Genomic DNA, 25,475 nt, shown 5'->3' on the forward strand with positions numbered 1-25,475 from the left:
CGTTAAATTATACGTTTATACAGAAAATTTCTTATAATCCGTAAATCTCCAAGTTATGAGTAAATATATGAAGAATAATTTATCGATGTTGATCTTTTGACAGAATTGTTCGAAATGACTGAAATAAGTGATAAGTTTGAATTCGATAGTAAGATCGGACGGAAGGAAATGATTATAATACACTGGATCTGTAAAATGACCAGAATACCCTTAGAATGCAAATGACCAAGAATATCACCAAGCTCAGGAATGATTGGATATCCTTGAGCTCTGAAATGAATGGAATATAACTGAGCACCAAAATGACCAAAATATCCTTATGGCCTAGAATAAGTAAATGTCTTGGATTAATTTAGAAATCCAAATAAACATGGATGTTGTACTACTCTTAAAAGTTATGGAACGCAACTTAAGTGGTCAACTAATGCTAGCGATGTATCATTATTTGAATGATATAAGTACCACTTGAATGTTGGTTCGTCTCATTAAGTTTGGATCGATGATAATTTTGGAAGTAACCAGCTCAACTCTGTATTACATTTGGTACTAAGAAGTGGATATTCATTAGACAAATCAACCAAGAAGACCAAATTGAACTGAACAGAAGTACAATACGTATCTGAAATTCAGAAACGTCCGAATTACTCTGGAAAACTATGAAGTACCTGGGATACACTTGACTGCTAAATGAATTAAGTAACCTCAAGGACTGAGGATTAAATAAGTGATTTCAATGTTTCTGGAAACGTTAATGAACATACATGATGTAATGTTCTCGTAGGACATGAACTACAAATCAAGCACGTCAGCATTTCATGATATAGTGGAAGCGTGGAAATGAATTAAAGAGTATTGGAATATTTGTTAGTTTCCTTAAGATCTATTCAGCGATGATTTCGAATATGATCTATGGATAAGAATTTTTGGTATTAAAAAAATAAATACTCTGGAAAGATAATGAATTGACCAGTCGACAAGCATTAGTTCTGTGAGTTATTCATCTGGAGTTGTTCGATAATCAAATCAATTGACATAGACTGTAAATGTTCTGAATCTTAGTTTTTCTTTATCAGCTCAAGTCACATTTTGAATAACTGATGATTCCGTCAGTTATTGAACTCTTCCAATAGTGATTCTAAATTTCGACAATCTCTTGCTATACAGAAAATCCGTGTGTCTCTGCCTGTTAAGATTATCCTGTACCTCTGAATAATATCCATAAACTCTAGTGTGTTCCCTAATCATATAAAATATTTTATCTGATTTCCGACTTGAATTCTGTTATGATACATTACCTGAATTATGTTCTGATTTCTGATCTGGATTCTGTTATGATATATTATCTGAATTCTATTTTGATTTCTGATATCTCCGTTTACTGACGGAGAAATATTTTATATGGGGGGTTTATTGTTGGAGGAAGTATATCTGCAGGCTTCTCGGCTGTGTGCTCAGGGCCTCACTGGTTGTGCGGGGTGTATGGTTCTAGGGAACCTACACAAACAGATATTGAAAGGATGGGGGTGTATATATATATGTTTTGAAAAGATCTGTATCTTTTTACTGGTTTTATGGGAACACACTAGATAACCTATTCTGACCTCCTGAACCTAGACATCCGAAATATTTCTCTGAACTGAAAGCTCATTATCCGTTATCATCTGAAATATCAGTAGGATCTCTCTCAGTATAAAAAATCTATGGATGTTCAGAACCAATAAGAAAATATATGTTTATTTGTATATGCACGTTCTTTAGCATCATCTGGTAGTTCTGTATTACTGAACTTTCCGAAGATCACTCTATTACTCACCGCTGCAGGTTAAAAGAATTGAATCAGTGCAGCTATCGACTTCAGTAAGGGAGTTCTTCCGGCGTTGTTATCAGAGTATAGTACATGTGATTAGGGGGCATGTAATTGTATTTTGTTTTATATACAAGCCTGAAAATCTGTTTTATTTTGTATACTGATAAATCATTTTATGAGTTTACATGTTTTGATAAAAAGTTTTAAATTTTCCGTTATTTTTATAATGGGTCGCTCCGGTGGCCATAATGTGGCACTCAAGATCGGATCGAATTATCCGCATCGGTCTGAGGGGTTACATTTAGCCTGTATAAAAATCAATCATATTTTATCGTTAGTTGATTCTATAAATATAGTATATCTTAAAGTTTAAATCTATATCTGAAATTTTAAGATATACTATATTTTTATTCAGCGTTAAACTAAACACCCAAAATCAATTCTTATTTATATAGTTATGTGCTCATATTGACAAAATTGAAAGTACGATAATTATATCAACACTAATATCATAATTAAGTGGTTATTTTAGTCGTTTACCCAAAAATAAATAACCAAAATAAATAAAAGAATTAGACTCAAAACTTACCGGTAGTAAAAAACTTGAGAATATAAATATTAGGAACAGTCTAGTCCTTTCAGATAAGACTTAAAAAAAGAAGAAAAAAACAAAGGAAAAAAACAGCTGCAAACAAGAAGCCTCCGTGACACCTGTGGGAATGGAAGAAGGGAAGACGAAGAAGAAAGTGATGGTGGCAATAGATGAGAGCGAGTGCAGCCACTACGCTCTCCACTGGGCTCTTGACAACCTCCGTGAAACCATCTCTGATTCTCAGCTTTTCATCTTCAACGCACAGCCTCTCCCCACTTACCTTTCTGCTTCCACCTACGGTGCCCCTCGTATGTTTCTCCTCTCTTCTTCTTCTTTTCGGTTCTGGGTTCTCGATTTCATTTTTTTTCTCTATGTTTTGGTCGATTTGGATATCGAAAACTCAGCTGCGTATTGATCACGAAAAGTTAATAATGTTTGATGAAACCACAGCTGCGGATTTGATCACAACCGTGCAAGAAAACCAAAAGAAGGTGGCTTTAGCTTTGTTGGAGAAAGCTAAGGAGATCTGCGCCAATCATGGGGTATCATAAAATTTATTGATTTGTTTCTTTGAGCATTGATTCTTAATTTGTCTGATCTCTCTCTCTATATAATTATATGTTATAACAGCAGAAACCATATTTATTTAGTGTCGGAAATGATAGTACTTACAAAAGAAACCATTAGCACTTACTAAGAAATAAGGTAATAGAAATTAGATAGATTTTAACTATATCTTGAAAGAATCATTATGTTAGATGTAAAATCATCGTGATTAACTAATTTTTTTCTGCTGCAGGTTGAAGCAGAGACAATGAAAGAAGTTGGGGACCCAAAAGAGGCAATATGTGATGCCGTGGAAAAGCTCAAGATTGAGTTGCTTATATTGGGAAGCAATGGTCGAGGAGCAATACAGAGGTGAGTGAACAATCTTAACTTGATTTGGATTCTTAATTCTTATTGTTTGAAGAATAAATATACAAATTGTGTTGGAGACAGGGCCTTTCTTGGAAGTGTTAGCAATCACTGTGTTCACAATGCTAAGTGCCCTGTTCTTGTGGTTAGGAAACCGGCTTGGAAGAATTAGTGCAGTGTTTGTCAAGTGAAAAATGCTTATTTTGTTCTATATGTTTCAGGATTTTAGCAAATAAATGGATTTTTATTCCAATAAGAACAAGTTACCAGATAGATTATTATTCGATTTGAGCGTCATTTCAATGAAAATAATAAAATTATGGCTAAAGTACACAAATGGTCACCCGACTAGGGTGTTGTTTTGTTGAGTCCCTAACTATTAAAAATTGTAAAACTGTCCTTCGACTATATGGTATTGTTTTGTTGAGTCATCTTACTATTAAAAGTTATAAAATGACCACCCGACTATTCATATGTTTCAAACTCATATTTTCCTATTAAAGAAAATTAATGGCATCTGAGTTGGTTGTTAACTTGCTGACTGAGATATGATAAAATATGATCCCAGAATCTCAAATGACTATACGACTCAAACGATTCTAGGACCAAATTTTATCGTATCTTAATCAGCAGGTTAACATTCATCACATATGACAATCAATTTTTTTTAACGAAAAATGATAACTTTGGAACATATGAATAGTCGGTGACTATTTTGTAACTTTAAATAGTCGGGAACTCTATGTTTTATGGTCATAGAACCATTTTGTAACTTTTAATAGTAAAGAGACTCAACAAAGTATCATCCTATAATTGAGGAACCATTTGTATACTTTATCCTAAAACCATTTTCTACAATTATTTTCATTTATTATTATAAATAATTGTGCATGAACCTCGGTGATATTGGTAGTAAAAGAATTGTTATTATTTAAGGTTTCGAGTTCAAGTACCAAGAATACCATAGATACGAGCTAATAATGTCAAATAATTGAAAGTTATCTTTGAACATATAATACTTTATATTTTCTTACATTAATCGGTGGAATTTATTATAATGAAAATTGTAAGATAACATGAAAATATATGTATACAAAATTATCTATGTTTGTATAAGTTTATGATGATATTATTTATTTCTCGAATCAATATTAATATTCTTTTATCGTTTCTCTTTTATTGTAATAGTCGGAAAATGAGATCAAATATGAGATTTAGTGTCAATCTTAACTTTATTCAATAACTTTTTTTATCTTCATATTACAAATTTAATTGACAAAATTAATCGAATTTTAATTATTATAGTTTTAAATCCATACGTATTTCATGTATATATATAAATATACCATAAATTTTAATAATTCTATCAAGTTGAATTGGGTATATTATACAAATGATTCCAGATTATAGAGTGTTATTTTGTTAAGTCTTCTGACTATTTATATATTCTAAGCTTGTCATTTTCTGTTAAAAAATTGGTGGTCATTTAAGTTTAACGTTAACTTGTTGACTAGGATATGATAAAATCTGAACCTAGAACCGTTTGAGCATTATTTTGTGAATTTTATCTCAGTGTACATTATGTCATCGAACCAGTGCTTAAAACATTATGTCATCGAGTCGGTGCTTGAAAGCAACGATAGTGCCAGTAAACATTAAAATATAATTTTATTATATCTCAATTAATAGATTAACGTCTAACTTAGATGGTTGTCAAATTTTTAAAAGAAAATGACAAATTTAGAACTCAAAAATAGTTTATTAATCATTTTGTAACTTTTAATAGTCAAATGACTTAACAAAATATCACTAGATAGACATGAGAATATTTTGTAACTTTTAATAATCATGAGATTCAACGTAACATCAATCTATAGTTAAGAAATTATTTTGTAACTTTTAATAATCATACGACTCAATAAAAAAATCAACAAAACAACATCATGTAAATGCTAAGAGAGTAGACACTTCTATAAAAATTATGAACATGGGTAAAGATAAACTCTTGGGATTACTTTTTAAGAATTTTACTTAATAAATTATAAATAATTTTAAGATGTTAATTTTATAAGAACTTTACTATGACCTCGTCAACTGTTATTAAATACCTCAAACATTTGATTTTATAAAAAAATTCAGAAGTAAATCATTTTTAAAAAAAATATTTAAGAGAAAGCGATGGAATTATAAAGGAACTAATCAGAAAATTGGACCATTAATACTCTTGTTCCTGCCAAAGGAAACGATAAACATAAACGCCAGTTAGGCAGGTATGCAGCCGTCATCCTCCATGCACAATCCCACCGTAACCCTATCATGCTTAATCTTCAATTTCCATGTCCGGAAAATATAATCTGATCAACGTTCTTTTAGCTCAGGTAGTCAGGTCCGATGATCACCTTGCGAGATACTCATCTCATCCAAGACTTCACCAATGTTACAATTCCGGTCTCTGGTTTTTTCATAATAACGTGAGCGGAAAGCGTTGCCTGCTGGATTTCCTTTGTAGTTCCGATGATTGTGAAAGCTGCAGTAAGTAAAAAGGGACAGGAGCTGTTTGCATGTAGGGAGTAGCTGCACCTCCACAGGTAAATTTCTCATTCTGGTCTAAATTTCAAATAGCATACTATACAGTTCATCAACAATCACAACTACTATCTTAGGTAAAAACAATATGCACAATAGACAAGGTAAAAGTTCTGAATACATCTTTGAAACTTGCTCTGCCTTTCAACAACAATTAACATCTTTGAAAAAAAAAAAGGCTAATTTCTTCTATCTATAGGGATTGAAATCGAAGAAAGAAAAAAAGGATTTTGATTCCTGCAATAATTTTGATTTTATACGAGCCTTGTACGTAAGCGGGCACTCTTGAGGTATTTACACACATACCTAAATTAACATGAGATCAGATCCCTCAAACATTTGAGGTCGAGCAGAAGGTATTTGCTGACTCAACCTTGATTACCCTGGTATTGTATGAACCACAATAACCACACTTGTGATACATCCAGTGAAATGCTGCCGTTCCCTTCTTATCACAGTCATTGCACAGTATGTCCTGGATTAACAGCACGAGTGTGTTGGTATTCCTAAAAAACAGGAGCTTGAAGAATACACTTAAAATGTCGTGCATGGAGCATGGTTTACCTGACAACGATTCCTGTATTCTTCTGGAAGCTGCTCGGAAGCCAAAAGGGCATCGAGCATGCCAAAGTAAACCTGAAAAGAGGTAGTAGAAAAACTTGAGAATAAGTAGAACGTCTCAACTAGATGTAAAAGTGATGCTGGGGGATGAATGAAACGAGCCATCAACTATCAGCCATTTAGTATGTGTTGGGAGGAAGAAATATGTTCTTGATACAAATTGAAGATGAAATCATGATCCAAAACAGTTAAGGTTCATATGATATTTAAGTTGTTTGAGGAAGAAAGTGAGGTACAATTTACTTCGATAATAGTTGTTTAAGTTATGCAAGCAAACAAAAATGACTGAACCTGAAACAAAAAATCAACCTAAGTAACCCCTAAAATAATTTCATGTGCAATCATAACTTAAAATGGCAGTATGCATTTATAATTCATTTTCTTACCGCCATATCTCCCATTGATTTGCTACAAATTGGGCAGATGTAGTGACTGCATGCATATGCCTGACAAAACAAAGTATGTGAATTTATTATTAGGCAGTCCACAATATTGTTTTCACTACATCAAAGCTAAGCTTGATGTGTTGAATCAGAATAAAATCTATAGACATAATAAAGTAAGCAATACTGAGCAGACCTGAAAACATGCTGAATGCATGAAATGACCGCATGGAAGTGCTCTTACGCTTTCACTTGATGTGAACAAAAAATCACAGCAGATAGGACAGTTTATTTCTAGACCTTTTTCTCGACATTTGTGGTCCACCAACTTCTTGGACAGACAGCAATTACACACCATACAGTGAAAGAAATCATCACCAAGTCCCTTTCCAACACGGCATAAGTTGCAGAATGGGCAATGATAGACAGTCCTGAAATAAATGGAAGAAACAAGATGAATATTTATAGAACAGCAACAGAAGTCGACACCTATTGTTACAAAACTGTCAAAAGTTTCCAGACTGAAATAAGAACCAGTTCACAGAGTGCTCATTAGAATTCATTTTCTAAACATAGCTCGGTCTTTGTGCAACCAATCAGATAAAGACAAACTTAGAAATTCTACCGAATAAACAAGGGAACGAGCAAATCAGGTAGAAGCATTCTTCACTCTTTTGGGAGGTTTCTTTAGTGTTCCAGATGATCAAGAGACAACAAACTCATTAACAAATTTCAAATTTACTCAACATTTCTAGTTATCTTCACAATAATATTGAACTCTTTAGATCTAGTATTAACAGAGACAGAAAGAAGGAATCCTAAAGAGATTGATTGCACCTTTCATCATCAAAAAATTTGCAGATGCTGCAGTAGTATTTTGCCATTGAGAGCTGGCCACACGAAGGTGTCATGCAAACTGGTCCAACAGGCTGGATTTTCAGGCAACTCATGCACATCATTTCAGTTGTAGCCTTCCTGCAATTAAACAAACAAAAATTAAGCTTACAGAAGTTGGTCCAAAACCAAGAAAGCAAGAGTGGGAGAATCTTACCTATCCATTGAATGGTCACCGACTTTATCATGACAAAACCTACAAGTATATAATTTTCCACAGCAAGCAGCACGGAGTTTACAATTTCTTTTGTAATGTTCACATCCAAATTCCTGTTTCTCTGGATCTCTGAAAGATGGAGAGCATCCGTGTATGTCTTCCTCATTTGAACCTTCCACTGCTGAAGTTTGAGGAGACTTCTGCTGTGCAGCTATCCAGCGACTGGCATAACCAACAAAGTTATTAGAATGAAGCAATGATACAAATACACACAGATTTACATAGGGCTCATAAGATTGTATTATGGGCGGACTAAACCTGGTCATAAGATTTTGAATAAGATACGCTTTTCTCCTTGGATCAAGAGTTGAATCCCGAGAAACTTTTCTGATCTCAGCTTCAAGCTCATTCTGATTCATACGAAATATATCCTTCCATCCAGGTTTAAAATTGAGATCACTATGATCTAGACTTTCATGTACATCGGTGCCTTAAAAAAGAAATTTTCAATTTCTTTAGGAAGAGATCATATCTGAAAATCCTTAATTCAGATATCAAGAAATTCGAAGAACTAACAGCTTAAAATTTCAGTAACCCAGCAACCAAAAGAGACTAAAAAGAGAAATAGAACAATATAAACCATGGACAGAAGCATTAAGCATACCAAGAGAAAAGCAACTCTCAGATGTTGATGTCGGTGAAGATGCTGCATTTCCTTCCCACCATTCATTAAGCCACTCACTGAACATTGTGTTCTTAGTTGCCTGTTTCCATGTGTCCATCATTTTATTCTGCTCCTCCTGAGAAAGGGCAGAAGTTACCCATGGCAACATTGACTGGAGCACCTCTGCACCTGTAGTACCAATAATTCGGCCAACAATCTTGTCCTGCTCCTCCACAGAAAAATGTCTATCAAACAACGGCCAAAGCTCAAGTTCTTCTCGGAACACATGTTGATCCAGTGTTACTCTAATGGATTTACACATGCCCTGAAGCTTTGTGGATTTTTCAATGTACTTTTGCATTGTATCATTTTTCTCAGAAGAATCAGAGTTAATTTCATTCATGTTATCATGCACATCACTATTGTTCAAGCATTCACAAAGTTTCGTAAGCTCAGAAAGTGCAGATGAAATATCTTCAAAAAGCCTCTCCTCCTGTTTGTGATCCAGAGTATAAGAGTGGCTAACGTTATGAAGAGTCTCCTTAGATTCTAGTGCTGGAAATACTATATCATCTTCAGCATTACTGTGAGCTCTATATAAACCCCACAACAAGCGAAATCTGCCAGTGAACTGCCTAAGGAAAGTCTCATTGCAATCATTAAGCTTTCCAGATTCAATATCCAAATATTCCAAATCTTTACGGATGGCTTTATGAAATTTGAATATGTTATCAATTGGTCGTAAGCTTCCAACATCACTAGAGCTAATATCTGTTTCCCAGTTAAAAAGACTGGAGTTGAGGGAGGGAGCAGAAGGAGTAAAAGATAATGACCGCAAAGATTTTGCTGCAGCCAGAGAACTCATGCCCAGCTTACTGCTATTCACTCCTAAAGCTGGGACACAACAAGATTGATCACTACAAGATAATTTATGGCTATTTATTATTCCTGTCAACTGAAAAGAATCCGAGTCTTCAGATAAAAAAATTTCCACGCTTTACTGGCCTTCTATTATCATCTGCCTTAACACAATTTGGCCTTTCCTCGGTAGAACAGATAGAGGTGCATGCACAGCATGGTTGGTCAATATCCTTCTGGGCTCTAGTAAGTATTCTTGCAGGACAGCCACCAAATAAACCGGAAGACAGACAAACATCTGCAGAACGACCTTTGCACACCCAACCAGAAAATAGTGTAACCAATGCAGAGTTTGATGGTGGAGCTGACCATGTAATCTGAAAGTTAGAAACATACAAAAGGGAAAACATAACCTAGAACACTGTCAATAATAATCAAACCTGCCAAATACATATTTTGAAGGAAAGACCTAGCTTCTTCTTCACTTAACGATCCCACCAACCATGGCAAGACACACTCAATTAATTTCAAGGGCATCACACATAAGCTCTGATAAAGAAGTTCTCTCTGTCTTTGAGGGGTGAAGTGCTTCCGAGCAAGTGGAAGTACCTACAAGAGGAATACAGCATACCTTAAGGACAGCTCTAAGGTGCAAAAAGAGATGAGAAACAAGGTTTCAAGTGATATGCTCTGGTAAACTTGCAGACACTTTGGTACAACCATTATACAAATGTCAAGAAATACAGAAGCATGCAACGTAATTATACAAAGCAAAGACAGAAACTCATAAAATTGGAGTAAGAAAATACATGCCTGTACTTCTTCACTATGGAAATGCTTTTGTATACTATCCATTATTTGATCAGCCTGTGAACATAAATTTGTATAGAATTCAGCAGAAGATGAGTCGGCTCCCACACTTTGAATATTCTCGATAAGGCACCTAAGATTGTTAAACTGAATTTCTTCTTCTGCATGCTCCTGAGTGAAAGATAGTTCTGCATCTACGGCAGGGAATATAACTCTATCCTCAGCAATACTGCAGCAAGAGAGAAGATAAGTTAATTTCATGACAGGTATCTATTATGTTACCAGTCATAACTCATAAAGGCAAATAACAAGTTGCCCAGATATTTTCATTTCATTTTATTTTTTCTGTATCGCACACAAGATCATACAATTGAAGTTTTTTAGCCACCTACAATAAACTCTGGCTTCAAAAGAACATGCAAGATAGAAAGTGTCAGCTATGAAGTAATAACAATCCTAATCAAAGATGATTACTAATTTGGAATGCCTCTTTCTAATAACATAAAAACAGGCTTGACAATAACTTTTTTATCACAATTTAACTATTAAAGTTGAAAACACAGAGAAAAACCACACCTGTGAAAGATGCATACTTCAGCAATGAACTGCAGCCTCTCGTTGAAGCCAGATAAATCAGAAAAATCACCAGAAAGTTGTATTTTCTTAGCAGACTCAGCTATATCATTCAGTTCTCGCTTAATAGCATTATGCCAAAGCATAATTTCATCTATAGGACAGGACAGAGTAGAATACTCAAGTCCAGAACTTAGCTCCGTATATTTTCTTTTACAACTTTTGGAAGATTCACATGCACAGTGGCCACTTTCAGTTGGACTTGGTAAGAAAACAGGCCCAGAAGCGTCACATTGAGCCTCGTCTTTGCAATTTTTACATGTCTCAGTTGTCTTAACACCTTCCATCCAGGTGAAAATAACCTTCACAACAGAAAAAATGTGAGATCTGATTCTCAAAGGAACTTTCGAGTTTTGGAAAATTAATTAATAATAATATCATAAATAACCTAGACGACTTGTCACCTGATGAAGAAGTTTCTCTCTTGGAATTATCTTGCTCAAGCACTTACGCATATCTCGGTGTTCGTCAGATGATATAGAAGAGGAAAGCCATGGAAGAAACTCCACCATCATATTAACAGGTATGCTGCAAAGAAATTGCCATACCAGTGATGCCTGCTCTTCGAATGTAAACTTCTCAATAAGCAAGGGGAATACCTGCCAATTCCAAAGCAATCATGTGAAACTAAAGAAAATTTTAGCCTTGAAGTTTGAACCCCTAATCCTAAATTTGAATATCACAATGAAGAAAATCATCTCAGCAATGAATATCGCAAGCTCATCCACCTCCAAAATACAGTAGAAGAGCTGTTATCATGCGTGAAGAACAAAACAACCAAAATCTGGTTTAATTTTCATATGCAACATTTGCCTCAAATATCTAACCGACCTGCTCCTCTTCCTTGGACATATGCTGAGTAATTGATGTCTGAAGGGCTCCAGTGCAAGAGGCTAATTCTCGCCGATAGCTTTCTTCATTCTGCATATCTGAATTCAGCAATGCAAACAACTGATCGAACAGTACACTTTCACCCTCATGTTCAAGTGAATATGTTGGAGCCACATTCTTCACACGATTATCAAGAGCCGGAAAGATAACCTACACATAAGATAGCTTTTAACTAAATAATCAGTCCCAAACATCAGACAAATGTAAGGTGATGAATTGATGATGCAACCAACAAGAATAAGGAAAAAAATGACCTTGGAGATACTGTAGAACTTCTATTAGATGAATAAGTTATTAAGTTACAATAAGGCAGGTTAATTCACTGGGATTTTCTCAGTCTTTTGAGCCATCAAGGTAGAGAAGACTAGGACAGCGAGCTTTACAGAAATTAACCCATATCTAAATATAGCGATATATTCAAGTTCTATAATCAATCAAATTCTTTCCCTTTAACAATAACCTTTCAAACACGATAAAAGCATCACAAAACCTACGAATTTAGTAACAAATTCAGAAAAGCTAATTTGACGAAGATATCAGAATTTTCCGAAAATAGTAAAGAACAACAACAAATACAAGACTCGTCGATTCAAAAGAAGGGGCAAAATAAAGCCAAAACCAATATTTAAAAAACACACACGGGGAGAGAGAGAGAACAATGAGGAAAATGACAACACATGAACCTCATCTTCGGCGTGGCAATGGTGCTTATATATAGCACGAAGAAAATGATATCTCTCCAACAAAGAAGTAAGATCAGCGTCGTGGTGGTTGGTGGCAAAAGCCATGGCAGCTCGGTGGAGGCCGTCGAGCTCAGCCTTGATGGCCTTGTGGAAGAATAGAAAGATGAGAATGGGAGATTTAGATGCCGAATTCTTCATGCAAGATTTGGACGGTGTGGATGGATCTATTGGATTCAAAGGACCTGCCATTATCGCTACGCCTCCTCCTCCACCGGCTTCTAAGCTCGAAAATGGAGTCGACATTATAGAGAAAGCAACTTCGACGTGATTTCCGATTCAGATTTCCAAAATCCCTAAATCCTTTGCCTGTTCAAACGATTTGGAGATTTCATTTCACAGCTGTTTTTCTCTTCTTTGTGTTTGTGGCAGTAAAGAAGAATGTGTTTTTCCCCCCTTTTTTTCCTCTTTTATCTTTTTTGTAATTTTGCCTATTTTGTTTTCTTCTGTCTTGTTAGCGAGAAGTATGTGCTTTTAATCAATCGCTACATAAAATAGGATCCTTTTTCCTATTTTTAAAATAAAAAAATATTTTGAGTCCGAAAAGTACTGATAAAAATAAGTAGTATTAAGACAATCTTGTCATAATTTTCATTTCATTTATTTATTTATTTATTATAATTGAGTTGTTTCTTCTGTTGGCATTTTTAATTATTTACTTATTTTTAATTTAAATTCTCGAATTAATTGATCCTCACATGTTTATAATTATTTTTATTTGTTTAGTTATTTTTTTTTAATATTATATAGTATTGTAAGCACCATTTTTAACCCACTGGTATGTTTTCTAATTATAGTTTTATAATATTTTAGATTTTATAATATTATTAAAATAGTAATAATGTGCAAAAACTATATTACCAAAAAGAATTCTAAAATTGTGGATTAATATAAGAGTATTTAAAATAGTTAGATAATTAGAGAATATATTCATCATGCAAGGCGTGGGACAAAAAATATTCCAAATATAATATAATATTCCGAATTCCAACTCATTTTCTCTAATTTATTTAGATATAAAAATCTGCTAGTTTCATAAATGTGTATATTTTTTGGTACATGAAGTACCATTAGATTCTTCCCTTTTTCAGTCTATACCAATTTTCTTAAAGTAAAAATCAAAACGCTAATTATTATAGAATAAAATAAAAGCAATCCCATAAATAAAATATTTCATGTTTATTAAAATGGTATTATTACATCAATGTATTGATTCAAATGATAATCAATTTAATATTATTTAAATAAGTTCGATTTCAAAATTTTATAAATGTAAAAAATTCATGTTAGAATATTCATCCACTAAAATTAAGTATATAACATGAGTTGATCCGAATTAATCAGGATAAAACTTTGAAGAATTGAGAGAGAAAAATGAAGATATTATTACAGGTATGTTTGTGTTTTTAAACTAAATAATTATTATTTATTTATAATTTTAATAGGATGCATTTAGAAAGAAAAAAACGATTTTCGAGTGAAAAACCGAAAAGGATGGAAGTGGGCAGATCTTATGGCGGAGGAAGAAGGGGAGAGGCAAAGTGTTTGACACGTGTGGAGAGCACGTGAGAGCGTGCTCAGGACAAAGTTTGGTTTTATCTCAACGTCCACGTAAGCATCCACTCGGCGTGTGAAACGGACACTCGTCAAGGGTATAATCGACATTTATGCTTGTTATGGTTATATATATACATTGTTGATTTAATTAGAAAAGAATAACCGGTAACGTTGACAAGTTTAGCGGAAAAAATGAGACACCGTATGACGCAAGTTAGGTCAAGTGTGTTGAAAGAGAGGAGTGTTGTTGTTGGATGCCAATATTTAATCCCACGATATCAATTCCATACAACTACCAATGATTCCATTTACATTTTAAAATAAAAAATTAAGTGTCGTAATCATACACAAATTAAGATGGGATAAATTTTAATTCTATATTTGAATTTTGATTGAATATATAATATAATACGTGTATTTTAATATAATATAATGTAATTTATAAAATATAATTTAGTTTTAAATTTGATTCTATATAAAAAATTAGATTTTAATTCAATTAAAATATTCAAAAAATAAATATATCTATTCATTTTCATATAAAAATAAATATAGTCAATTGTTTATACAATATCTAGACATAAAACGATATTTATGATAACATAGTTTTAATGATTTGTAAAAGCTAAAACAAGCAGAAGTATCATATCTATGCAATAAATCGGATAAGATTTTTGGAATATATGAGTCTAATTCAGGTATCATATTCTATTTGATATCCAATTCTATATGAGTTTAGAAAAGTTTCATTCGGTCTTAAAATTTAACCTAACTTTTAAGGTAAAACACACATTTCACCCGACTTGAATATAACAAAAAAACATTATTTTTATTCAAAAAATGAAGACATAATTAAAAAATATAGAGAGTTGTATTATAGTAATTTTCTCTATGTATATAGAGGAAAATTATATTATTATTTCAAATCGAGTTTTTTTACCCTTAAACTTAAATTCAACCCAACTTAACCCTATCTTTCAACAATTTTGATATGATTCAAACTTTTTTTTAAAAAAAAGACATAAAAGCAGATCATATCAAAACTCATTGAATTTAAGTAAAATTATTATCCCTAACCATATTACAATTAGACCAAAATTCATTTATAGTTTTGATAATTATCCCATAAAATTATAAAAATTGTTTATTTGAAGAGAGAGAAAAACTAGTTTATAATGTCATATGCATTGTTTGTGTTTATGCATATTTATATTTTAGGGTAAAATATACCAATGACAATTTAACTAATGTTTTTTTTTCATCGATCTTTTAATTTTTTCAATTAAATTACTTAACTACTTAAGTGATGCAATCAAACCACCCGTTGTTAATATTTAACGAAAGAGATGACGTGGTTGTTAAAAGTTTATTCTAATTAAACATTTGATTCTTAATATTTATACATTCTATAATTTGAAGACCTTTACGTGATGAACTAAGCTCCAGGATTCACGTAGAAAATTCATTATTTGCTAGGGTTTGAAAAGAAGAAAAGTGATCACTAATAAATACAAATTCTTCTCTTATACCATATACTACTGAAAGATACCAGTTGTGAAAAATCAATTTGAGCTCCAGTAGATAACGACGAAAAAATCAGAAGTTTTGAGAACTTGAGCTTAGTTGGCGTTATCTTATTATATTTTTATAACTTTAACTTAGACAACGCATTATCTAACCGGGTGGGTAATTGAAAAGACATTCCCAAGAACCATTAATTAAGCAATTAATCATAGATGCTAAGCGCAGATTATTCAACCTTGTCGGAATTTCAAAGAAAACATGCAAATCATCATTCTCAATATATGGAAGCAAAATCTCAGCTTAAGACAACATAAGTTAGGATGAAATTTAAAGTACACATAGTTTCAAATTCTGGGTTTCGAATCCATTTTTGTCACGTCGAATTAAACGCTCATTTTAATTATCCGCTCCTCCTGATTAAATATAACAAGAGAAAAACGTGAAAATAATAATAATAAAGGAAAACAAAGAGAAGCAAAAGTGGAATTGAATAGGGGTATAATAATAATTCTATTAATGAAAGGTCCGTTGGAAAACTTGTGTGGGCGCATGAAAATGTGGAAGAAGAGGTATGGCAATTGTTGGTTGGCACGTGACACGCCCGTGCTTTTCACAAGTCTTATCTCCTCTTAAGTTTCCGACGCTGAAGTCAGTGGTCCTAATTAATTGCTAAAACTCATTTTATTGCAATTTCCAACCCATTGGATGTTATGTAACTAATATTTAGGGTAAACTATTCATTTAGTCCCTAAACTGTTACTTTTGTTCTGTTTTGATACCTAATTTCTTTTTTAAATATACCTAACATTTAGTTCAGGTGTCAATTTGGCATCCCATTAAAAAATTAACAAAATTACCGATAGACCTGACAAAGTTGACTCGTACCTGATAACCTGATCCGATTTACTCGTTTTGAGACCCGATATAGACCCAAATATGATGACCCAAAATTAATTAGACACCCGAAATAAACTGAATTGAACCGAAACCGACCTGAATTTTAGTTGAACCGAAAACAACCCAAATCGGAATCAATCGGAACCAAAATCAACCTGAACCAAAATTAACCCAAACCAAAATCCACCCGAACAGAAAATAACCCAAACCGAAAATAACCCTAACCAAAAACTACCCAAATTTAATTTACCCATATCCCATCCGAATCGAATTTCGACCCGATTTTAACCTGATAGTCGAGTCTAAGTAATGAATAATTTATTACTATTATTATTATCTATTTTTAATAATTTGATAAATAGTAAAATGATGGATATTTTATTCTCATTTTGTATTATACTAATAATTAACCATTAATATATCACCTTTAGCAATAGTTGAATGGTTCAATATAACATTTCCTCATTAAAAAGTCTTCCTTGTATGTGATCCAATAACTTTTATATTATTTAAAAATTATATCAATATTCATCCAAATATAATTATTTTATTATTTTTTTTAAATTCAATAAATATTATATTTATAATTAAACATCAAACATCTAATTAAAAATTTTAATTGAGAATAACATTTATAATTTAAAATTTAATTCTTCACCAAATAGGTTGCACCACAAACTTTTTAGGTTAGATCAATATAAAATTCAAGTCACAAAATATAATGTCTTAGAGGTTCGAGTCAAATTATCATCCATAAATGATATTGTTATTTGAAACATTGAATGTTGAAAGTTGAACTTGAACCTAAATGATAAGATTGACAAACAAAAATATATTTTTTCTTATAAGAATATATCAATAATTTTATATATACTTGATTGGACTCATACTTAACTCAACACAAATTGAACCGAAAATCTAAATATTGATCAGAACTGAGACTGTTCAATTTGATATTGACCCGACCTGAAATCAACTGATCTACTATTGACACGACCCAAAAAATCAACCGATCCGATATTGACCTGACTCGACCTACCATTGACCCGAATTAAAACCGAAATCAAAATGACCGACTCGAATCCGACCTGAACCAAGTCTCAAAACCGAAATGACCTTACCCGAAATGACCCGACCTGAACCCGATTCGAATGACCCGTTTGCCACCTCTAATTTCCGACTTGATAAATTTTTATTTTTCAATGATGATGTAGTATTACCTTATGGCGACATGTTAGCATCACCATTAATTTTTTAATGTTGCAGTAGCAAATGAAACATAAACTAAACGTTTAGGTATGCTTTTAAATAAAAATAAAAATTGGGTTCCAAAACGAAACAAATTTACCCAATTATTTATTACAAAAGTTAATAATAACCTATTTAATTAATTATTTACTATTTAACTATTAGATTATTGAATCTATTGAATGAATTTAGTGATAAAAAAGAATTATTGTTATCTCTAGAGGATTTGAGTTCAAATAATTACGTCTGCAGGATATGTATACATTATAATAAGATAAGAAAATTTTAAATTGTGATTAAATCACCTTAAACTATTCAAAAAGATTATTAGTACTGATAATTTTTAAAAAACTATTTCATAAACATGTCTATTTTAATACCATTCAACATCTTTAAACTTTAAATTTGGTGTAATTATAAGATAGTATATGTTTAGAATTTTTTTAACTTATTGACAACACATATACATCTTACAAATATAATTACTTAAATCTAAAACTTCTAAAAAATATATTTATTTTATTAACGAAATCACTTAATAAATTCTTAAACTTTAAATACTAAAACATATAACTTTAAATACTAAAACATATAACTTTAAATACTAAATATGACACACGATGATATTAAAATCCTAAATTATCTGGGAGTTGATAAATTCGAACCACGTAAAACAAAAGCTCATCAACACGCGTAATTGCTATGGTTTTGAAGCGACAAGATTCTAAACAATGCCCCACCATTTTCCAACATCTTACGACGTAAAACATGCCTGAAATCGATTCTTGTTTTTTTTAATTCAATAATAGTCGATGAATTCTTCTTTATTAGTAACTGAAAATATTACTAAATTAAATGTAAAGGCTTGTTTGTCTTCTCTCTTTGAGAATTTATTCAACAAAACACATGCTTAATTGATTTTGTTTATTTAAGCACTAGGTTTACAACACTAGTAAACGTGTTTGACCATGAATCCTATTTTCTACTAGTCATTCCAAGCAAGAACAATGATCTAATTTCTAAGTAAATGAATTTATATTTAAGATCAGATTATTATGCTAAATTATACAAAATAGCATACATTAAGATCTAATATATAAAACAAGAACTCATTAAGTGATATTAATGATTAAATGGAGTGTTATTTTTCATTGAGGTCATAGGTTCAAATAGTTGCGTTTGTAGTGTGTGTGCATTATCAATGACTAAGAAAAATTTTAAACAAATAATGCCTTACAATCACCCATATTAAGAAAAATAAAACATAAAAAAAATCATAATATGAACTATAGTATAAAACCAACATAAAATACACAAATATATCAAACATTATATAAATAAATTGTTAATATTTAAACCTTCTATACATTTATAACAATTTTCTAATCATATATACATTTAATTCAAGTGTTTGAATTTTTTTCATTATTATCATGTTTGTATAATTATTAGTATCGTATTAACGGATTAATTTGAATCATGTAAAATAATAATTTATTATTGAAATGATCCTTTGTTAGGATTATTGAAACTCAAATTATCAACAAAAAAAATGTCAAGAGGTGGTGAATTGCCCCTTTGAAAATTTTGGATATGGAGGAGAAAATATAGGAAAATTTGTACAATGATTTATAGTGGTTTGATTTCTCAACCAAGTCTAAATCCACACCTTAGCTCCACACTAAGGATTTTCTAGCAAATTCACTAATTTGTTATTTCTTTTTCTAGGCTCAAGAGTAACCTTTATAAACCCCAATCTTTTCAAAGGCTAAGATAAAACCACTCCCGTTTTTACAAAGGATAAAATAAGTAAACAAATAAAGCTCACAAGAAAAATAATTAAGAGATTTACAATGAGCTCAAACACTTACTTTCAAGAGAAAAAGGAAATAAAATAGTGAAAGAGTTTTTCTCTTGGTCTAGATTGTTTGGATATGTGTTGTGACATTCTTCAAGTGTCCTCAACTTGTTTTTATATGTTGAACCATTGGGGATGTTTTGGAACTGTTGGGGATTGATTTTCTTCAAAAAGAAATTGTTCAGAACAAAGAGTATTTGTACTCGGGCTAGGAGTATCGATACTGCCTTTGTAATATTTAAATAAACTAGTCGTTAAAAACCGTTGGGCTCGACCAGTATCAATAATAGGGTTCATGGTATCGATGCTACCCCGTAAAGTAGTATCAGTACTCATTGAGTATCGATATCAATTTTGCATTATGAAAATTGAACACTTTGGAAAACAACAAGTAGTATCAGTAGTACCATGTGAGTATAAATATATATTTTTACCTTAGGCATCGATACTACAAGAACAATATCAATATTATTTTTGCGATATCGATACTATAAGAACAATATCGATATTGCTTACCCAGAAAATTGTTTTGTGTTTAAATTCAAGTTTTATGAACTTTGAATTATTTTTGAAAACTTTGAACAAATTCAATTAAGTCCAAAACATTTTCCCCTTAAGTTGTTATATCAAAATATAGGTTCAACATCCTTCCAATTTAATTTATTTTATTTACAATATTAAAATTTGAATCACGAACTTTATTTAAAGGACTTAATATCTCATTATATTAAATAATTTAATATAAAATAAAATAGGATTTTTTTTTAAAAAATTCCTATTTTAGCTTTTTTTTAGCAGGGATGTAATTATAAGGTAGTATTTGTTCATAACTTTTTTAATCAATTGACAATACACACACCTTGTAAACATAACTATTCGAACTCATGACCTCTAAAAAGAAAAATATTCTCTTTTACCTACTGAAGTCACTTGATGGGTTTAATTTTAACTAATTAAAACTTCATTCGTGAAGTGGTGTTAAGTTTTTATTATTATTATAACTCGTATCTTAAAATTAATTTAAAAATTTCAATATAATTGTGTTATTGTACAAAATAATTTAATTGATATTTATATTTATTTTAATGATTATATATATATATATATATATTCTTTATTGCTTTTTATCTTTTTGTTAATTTATTTTGAAAAATATTTAGTATTAATTATTTAAGATATTGAAACAAATGTATAAAATAATGACATAGTGACTATTATCATTAAAACAGAAAAGTAAAATGGGTTGGGTGTGTGATGCTTATGCTTGGCACACTTTGACTATTAAAATATTTGTAGAACAACAATTATTTAAGGGTAATCCACCAAGATAGAAGTTGCCACTAACTTAACCTCTTCAAATTTGATCCACTTATTTTTGTTATTTTTTACCTCTATAATATTCATAAATTAATCAATTAGTAAATAAAATATTAATAAATTATAAAAATTAATTCATAAATAAATACATATATTATTTGGATTTTGATTTCTGGTAATAGTTTATTTTATCCGAAACGTGACCCAACTTAAAAGAATCTGAAAAATATTTTTTTTATTAAAAACAATTTTATTTATTTATTTTGATTAGGGTTTAGCATAGATTAGTTAAAGCTGTGCAAACTTTTTCACTTTTCTTTACTAATTAAAGCTTGATTCCACTGAAGATTTACCCTATTTATTTTTCATTTTTAAGGAGGAAAAAAATTCTAGCAATGCCTTCCACGTCCCTACTAGATATGCACAAGAACAACCAAATCAATATACTTTCAAAGTTGAAGCATTATCTTTTGTAATATTAAAAGCCATATTTCATTAGCCAACAACCATATTATTTGTTTCCCCCCAGAAAAGAAAAGTATTACAAGTTATCTCACGATCAGAGATGAAATCAAAATTGAATTATGCGAGATAAATCGTTTAATTTTAAAATAATAGAGTTTTAAAAAATAATTAAATAATAAAAATAAGAGTAATCTAGTTAATTTTAAAATTAATTTTTTAAAAATAAGTAAACCAGAATTTTGAGGGGAGAAAAAGTTTAGTTACAATAAATTTAAAATTATCAGTGACTTAAATGTAATTAACCCATAAAATTTAAGGGACATTTCCCCTTCCTCGTATACTATGCCTCCCACACCAATATAAAATACGTTGGAAAAAGTCTAGCTAAGGTTGAATGAGTCAAAAACATCTAGAATGGTCTTCACGATTAAAGAGATTTTGTTATCTTTTAATGATTTAAGTTCGAATAATATAATCTGAAACGTATGTGTGAGTTTAGATCTAGATTTTAACAAAAGAAAAAACAAAATTAAATGAGTTAATGCTCGCCATGAATCAACATTGGACAGATAAAATGTAATTAATAGCAGAAAACAATGTGTTGTCTGTTGATTGTGGGGCATGATGGTTGACAAGATAAGCACATAACTTGGAATTTTCTGATTATATATGAGACGTTCAAACCATATTTTCAGGGAATTGTTCATGGAAATCAACATTTAACTGTTGTTATATTGATTAAATTCATCGATAATTTTTTTTAAATAGTCTGAGATGATTATAAGATAATATGTTCAAAATTTTTTAATCATTGATAATAACTCTAAGGAAAATAAATTAGTTGGCACCACTACGTATATTCGTTGGCACCATGCTAAATTTAGAAATTTTAGGTTTTTAGATCATTAAACAAGTCAACATGAATAGTTGAGATTAATTAGAGAAAGTGAGGAGATTTTTATTGGAAAAAATCTAAAAGTTTTAATCTCGATTATGCAGAAAAAGTTAAAATCCATAGACCCAAAAGCGATTTCGCAGGCAAAATGTCTCTTTCGCAAGAGCTGTAAAGAGGGACGAATAAGCAAATCATTCGCCCAATTCAAGCCCACGTTCATAGGCCCGACAGTATGGTTTCTTTGATAAAGGTGGTCTAACTTGTGCATTATGTATGTTTTTTTAATAGTCTGGGTGATTACAATGTAATATATGTTCAGAATCTTTGTTTGTCACTGATAACATACACCATATAAACGTAACTGTTCGAACTCGAAAACTTTAAGAACAATACTCCCTTTTAACACTAAGATCGCTTGATTGGTTCTATAAATCTTTAGATGGACGTTACGAGGGGCATATGGCCCCTTTGCAGGCTTCCTCCTTTTGCAATGCCATCCATTCAACCAAACCATTGATCGGTGGTTGATCTCACCAAAGATCACCAAATAACATGGCATTGTACATGTCTAATTCAGACCGGCCATTATAAAAAACTTGACATAAAAAAGCAAGGCCACCTTCTCCACAAAAGAAACATGTTCCTACCAAGGTTGTACTGCCACATAGAAGCGTTTTTTAGCAGCTCTTTTATTAGTATTGTAAATTTGGGGGTTTAAGAGTGAAGGTTAGAAAAAGCAATCTCATTACTCAGCTTAACATGTCAGCCAATGTTGCCATACAAGCACCTATTTCTGCTTTGTTTGTTTAGACTATAGGTGCAATCAGGGACGGACACAATAATTTATGTTAGAATACAAAAAATATATTTAAATTATATGAGAAATTAAAATTTCAAGATGATCCCTCTCGATCCATCCTTGGGTGCAATGTTCCACTTGCCACCACAGTTTGTTGTCCAACAATACAATTTACCACTGCAATTTAGTGGCCTAAAAGATGCTTCAACTCATCTAGAGCACAATGGCAGTTTTGTGATGGAATAGGTCATATAGTATAGAGGTGTTACTACAAAATTGGATCTAGATTCCATAGCAGCCTCGTCAAGATCTCCACAGAGTAATTTTGTGAATTCTTTTAGCAAATGGCTGCTCTTATAAAGTGTAAATACCTTTAGTTCTTGGAATCTAAACACATAACCAGGTTGTGCAATGACCTTATAGTGGTTCAGGATCACTGACCTATCTTATCTATGAAGTCACACCTATAAGCTCACATTCAATTCCTAGGTAATAAGCTTGATGGCCAAAGTAACATTATCAGGACTAGGGGTGTAAATGAACAAAGCGTTTGAAGAACTGTTTGTTTATAAAGCTAAATAAATGAGTATGAATAAATTTTTATGTTAATTTAATAAACCAACGAACACGAACATATGTGTGTTCGGTTCGTTTATGTTCACTGAAGATACTATTTTTTTCTCCATTTTCTATTATTATTATTATTTATTATTATTATTTTATATATTATTATTATTATTATTTTATTTATTATTATTATTATTACAAAAAGGCCAAGTCCGGCCCAACTCAGACAAGCCCAGTTACAAGAGACCAAGCCCAAACCCATAAGGAAACCCTAAAACCAATTTAGGGTTTCTATATCATCATCCAGCCGCCTCAGCATCATAGCCGTTGGATCTGAGAGATCCAACGACCCACACGCATCCAACACAAACCCTAGGGTGATGATACCCTAGGGACCACGCGGCGCCGTTTCTACTTCCAGCCGCTCCACTTCGCTCCGCCGCTGCCACGATGCGCCGCTCCATTACAGCCGCACACGTCGCTTGTTTTTGTGAGTCACCACCATAGGTTTGGTGACTCACTGGCCTTCACTCTTGTGACCGGTCCGAGGCGCATCTCGTCGAGGCTATAAAAGCCTCGACCCACCTACAAAGGAAGGGACAGAGAGGAAGCAACAAACGAAACTAAAAAAAGAGAAAAGAAAGGAAACTTACCCTTGGAGCCTCGTTCATCATCGGAAGCCAAACATCGTCGGAGAACAGAAAATACCGAAGGTATTTTCTTAGATTTACTCCGATTAGGAGTTTTTTAGGGTAAACTAAAGCCAGATTTGGCCTTAGGAAGAGAAGGCCTTTATTTTCATGTAAAACGAATCTTTCCTGCCACCAGAGACGGTGGCCGGCGGCGGGTATGGTAGCGGTATAGGGCTGCCTGCCGATGACCGGCTTCCCTCCGGTGAGGGAAGCTAGAGAGAAGCCAGAGAGAATTTTTCTCTCTCGGCTTTTAGAGAGAGGAAAAAAAGTGAGAAATGAGAGAGCTGGCCCTTCAGGCCAGCCGTTTCGGGCTTAAATAGCCCTCCCCGAACGACGCTGTTTTGAGGAGGGGTATGTGTGTAATTTTTAAACGTTAAACCCTGTCCGTAGTCCCTCTGTTTTATATGTTTTACATTTTAGTCACTGAATCAAATTTATGATCCTTTTAATTTGGTCTCTAAATTTTATTTATTTATATTTTAGCCCTTAACCGTAATTATATATATTTAAAATAAAATATCAGATTTAGTCCTTTAATTTTAATAATTAATATTTTAATCATGAACAACATGTTTTAATTTGATGTTCGAATTTTATATATTTTTAATTTAGTCCCTAAATTAAAAATAAGAAAAATTGCATGTTTAGTCACTGAAATATTAAATAATTATTTATAAATTAGGTATCTCATTTTAAAATGTTATAATTTAGCCATTTAATACCTTTATTTAAAGTCTTATTACTTTTTATATATTTAATGTTAATTTTAGTTATTGTTTATTTATATTTTAAATTTTAAAATATATGTTCATATATTTAATTATTATTATTATTATTTAGTGATATATATATATATAATAAATAATATTTATTTATTTTATAAAAATCCTATTTATAAATGTAATATATTACTTTTAAATCATTTTAATTATATTTTAATATTTATTTATTTTCCAATATTAAGAATGGGCAGTCTTAAAATAACTGGATGTCCATTTTTTTGATATTTTTAAATAAATAAATATCTTATTTTATAAATTATATATTAATTGTTTTAATTATTTATTTTTTAATATCAAAGAAAAGAGCTGTCTTAAGGCACCTA

The 25,475-nt window shown here is 31.6% G+C and overlaps 2 protein-coding genes across 2 annotated transcripts; one reads left to right on the plus strand and one right to left on the minus strand.

Moving 5' to 3' along the window:
* The first annotated feature begins 2,442 nt into the window (after positions 1–2,442).
* Positions 2,443–3,587, plus strand: LOC120150803 (universal stress protein A-like protein). Its single transcript, XM_039163425.1, has 4 exons — positions 2,443–2,707; positions 2,850–2,941; positions 3,199–3,317; positions 3,399–3,587. Exons 1-4 carry the CDS (start codon positions 2,527–2,529, stop codon positions 3,484–3,486), a joined length of 480 nt encoding a protein of 159 aa, XP_039019356.1. The 5' UTR covers positions 2,443–2,526; the 3' UTR covers positions 3,487–3,587.
* Positions 3,588–5,998: 2,411 nt separating this feature from the next.
* LOC120150966 (zinc finger protein BRUTUS-like) lies at positions 5,999–12,988 on the minus strand. The gene is given in 15 exon segments (XM_039163538.1): positions 5,999–6,375; positions 6,465–6,536; positions 6,908–6,967; positions 7,101–7,335; positions 7,742–7,879; positions 7,956–8,177; positions 8,274–8,445; positions 8,620–9,611; positions 9,613–9,841; positions 9,918–10,086; positions 10,291–10,516; positions 10,864–11,222; positions 11,325–11,519; positions 11,752–11,961; positions 12,495–12,988. Coding segments are annotated over 15 exon segments (3,726 nt in total). The 5' UTR covers positions 12,798–12,988; the 3' UTR covers positions 5,999–6,231.
* Positions 12,989–25,475: the final 12,487 nt, after the last annotated feature.

This window comes from Hibiscus syriacus, unplaced genomic scaffold, assembly GCF_006381635.1.
Source record: "Hibiscus syriacus cultivar Baekdansim isolate YM2019G1 unplaced genomic scaffold, ASM638163v2 tig00111027_pilon, whole genome shotgun sequence".
In the NCBI taxonomy this organism is placed as follows: domain Eukaryota; kingdom Viridiplantae; phylum Streptophyta; class Magnoliopsida; order Malvales; family Malvaceae; genus Hibiscus; species Hibiscus syriacus.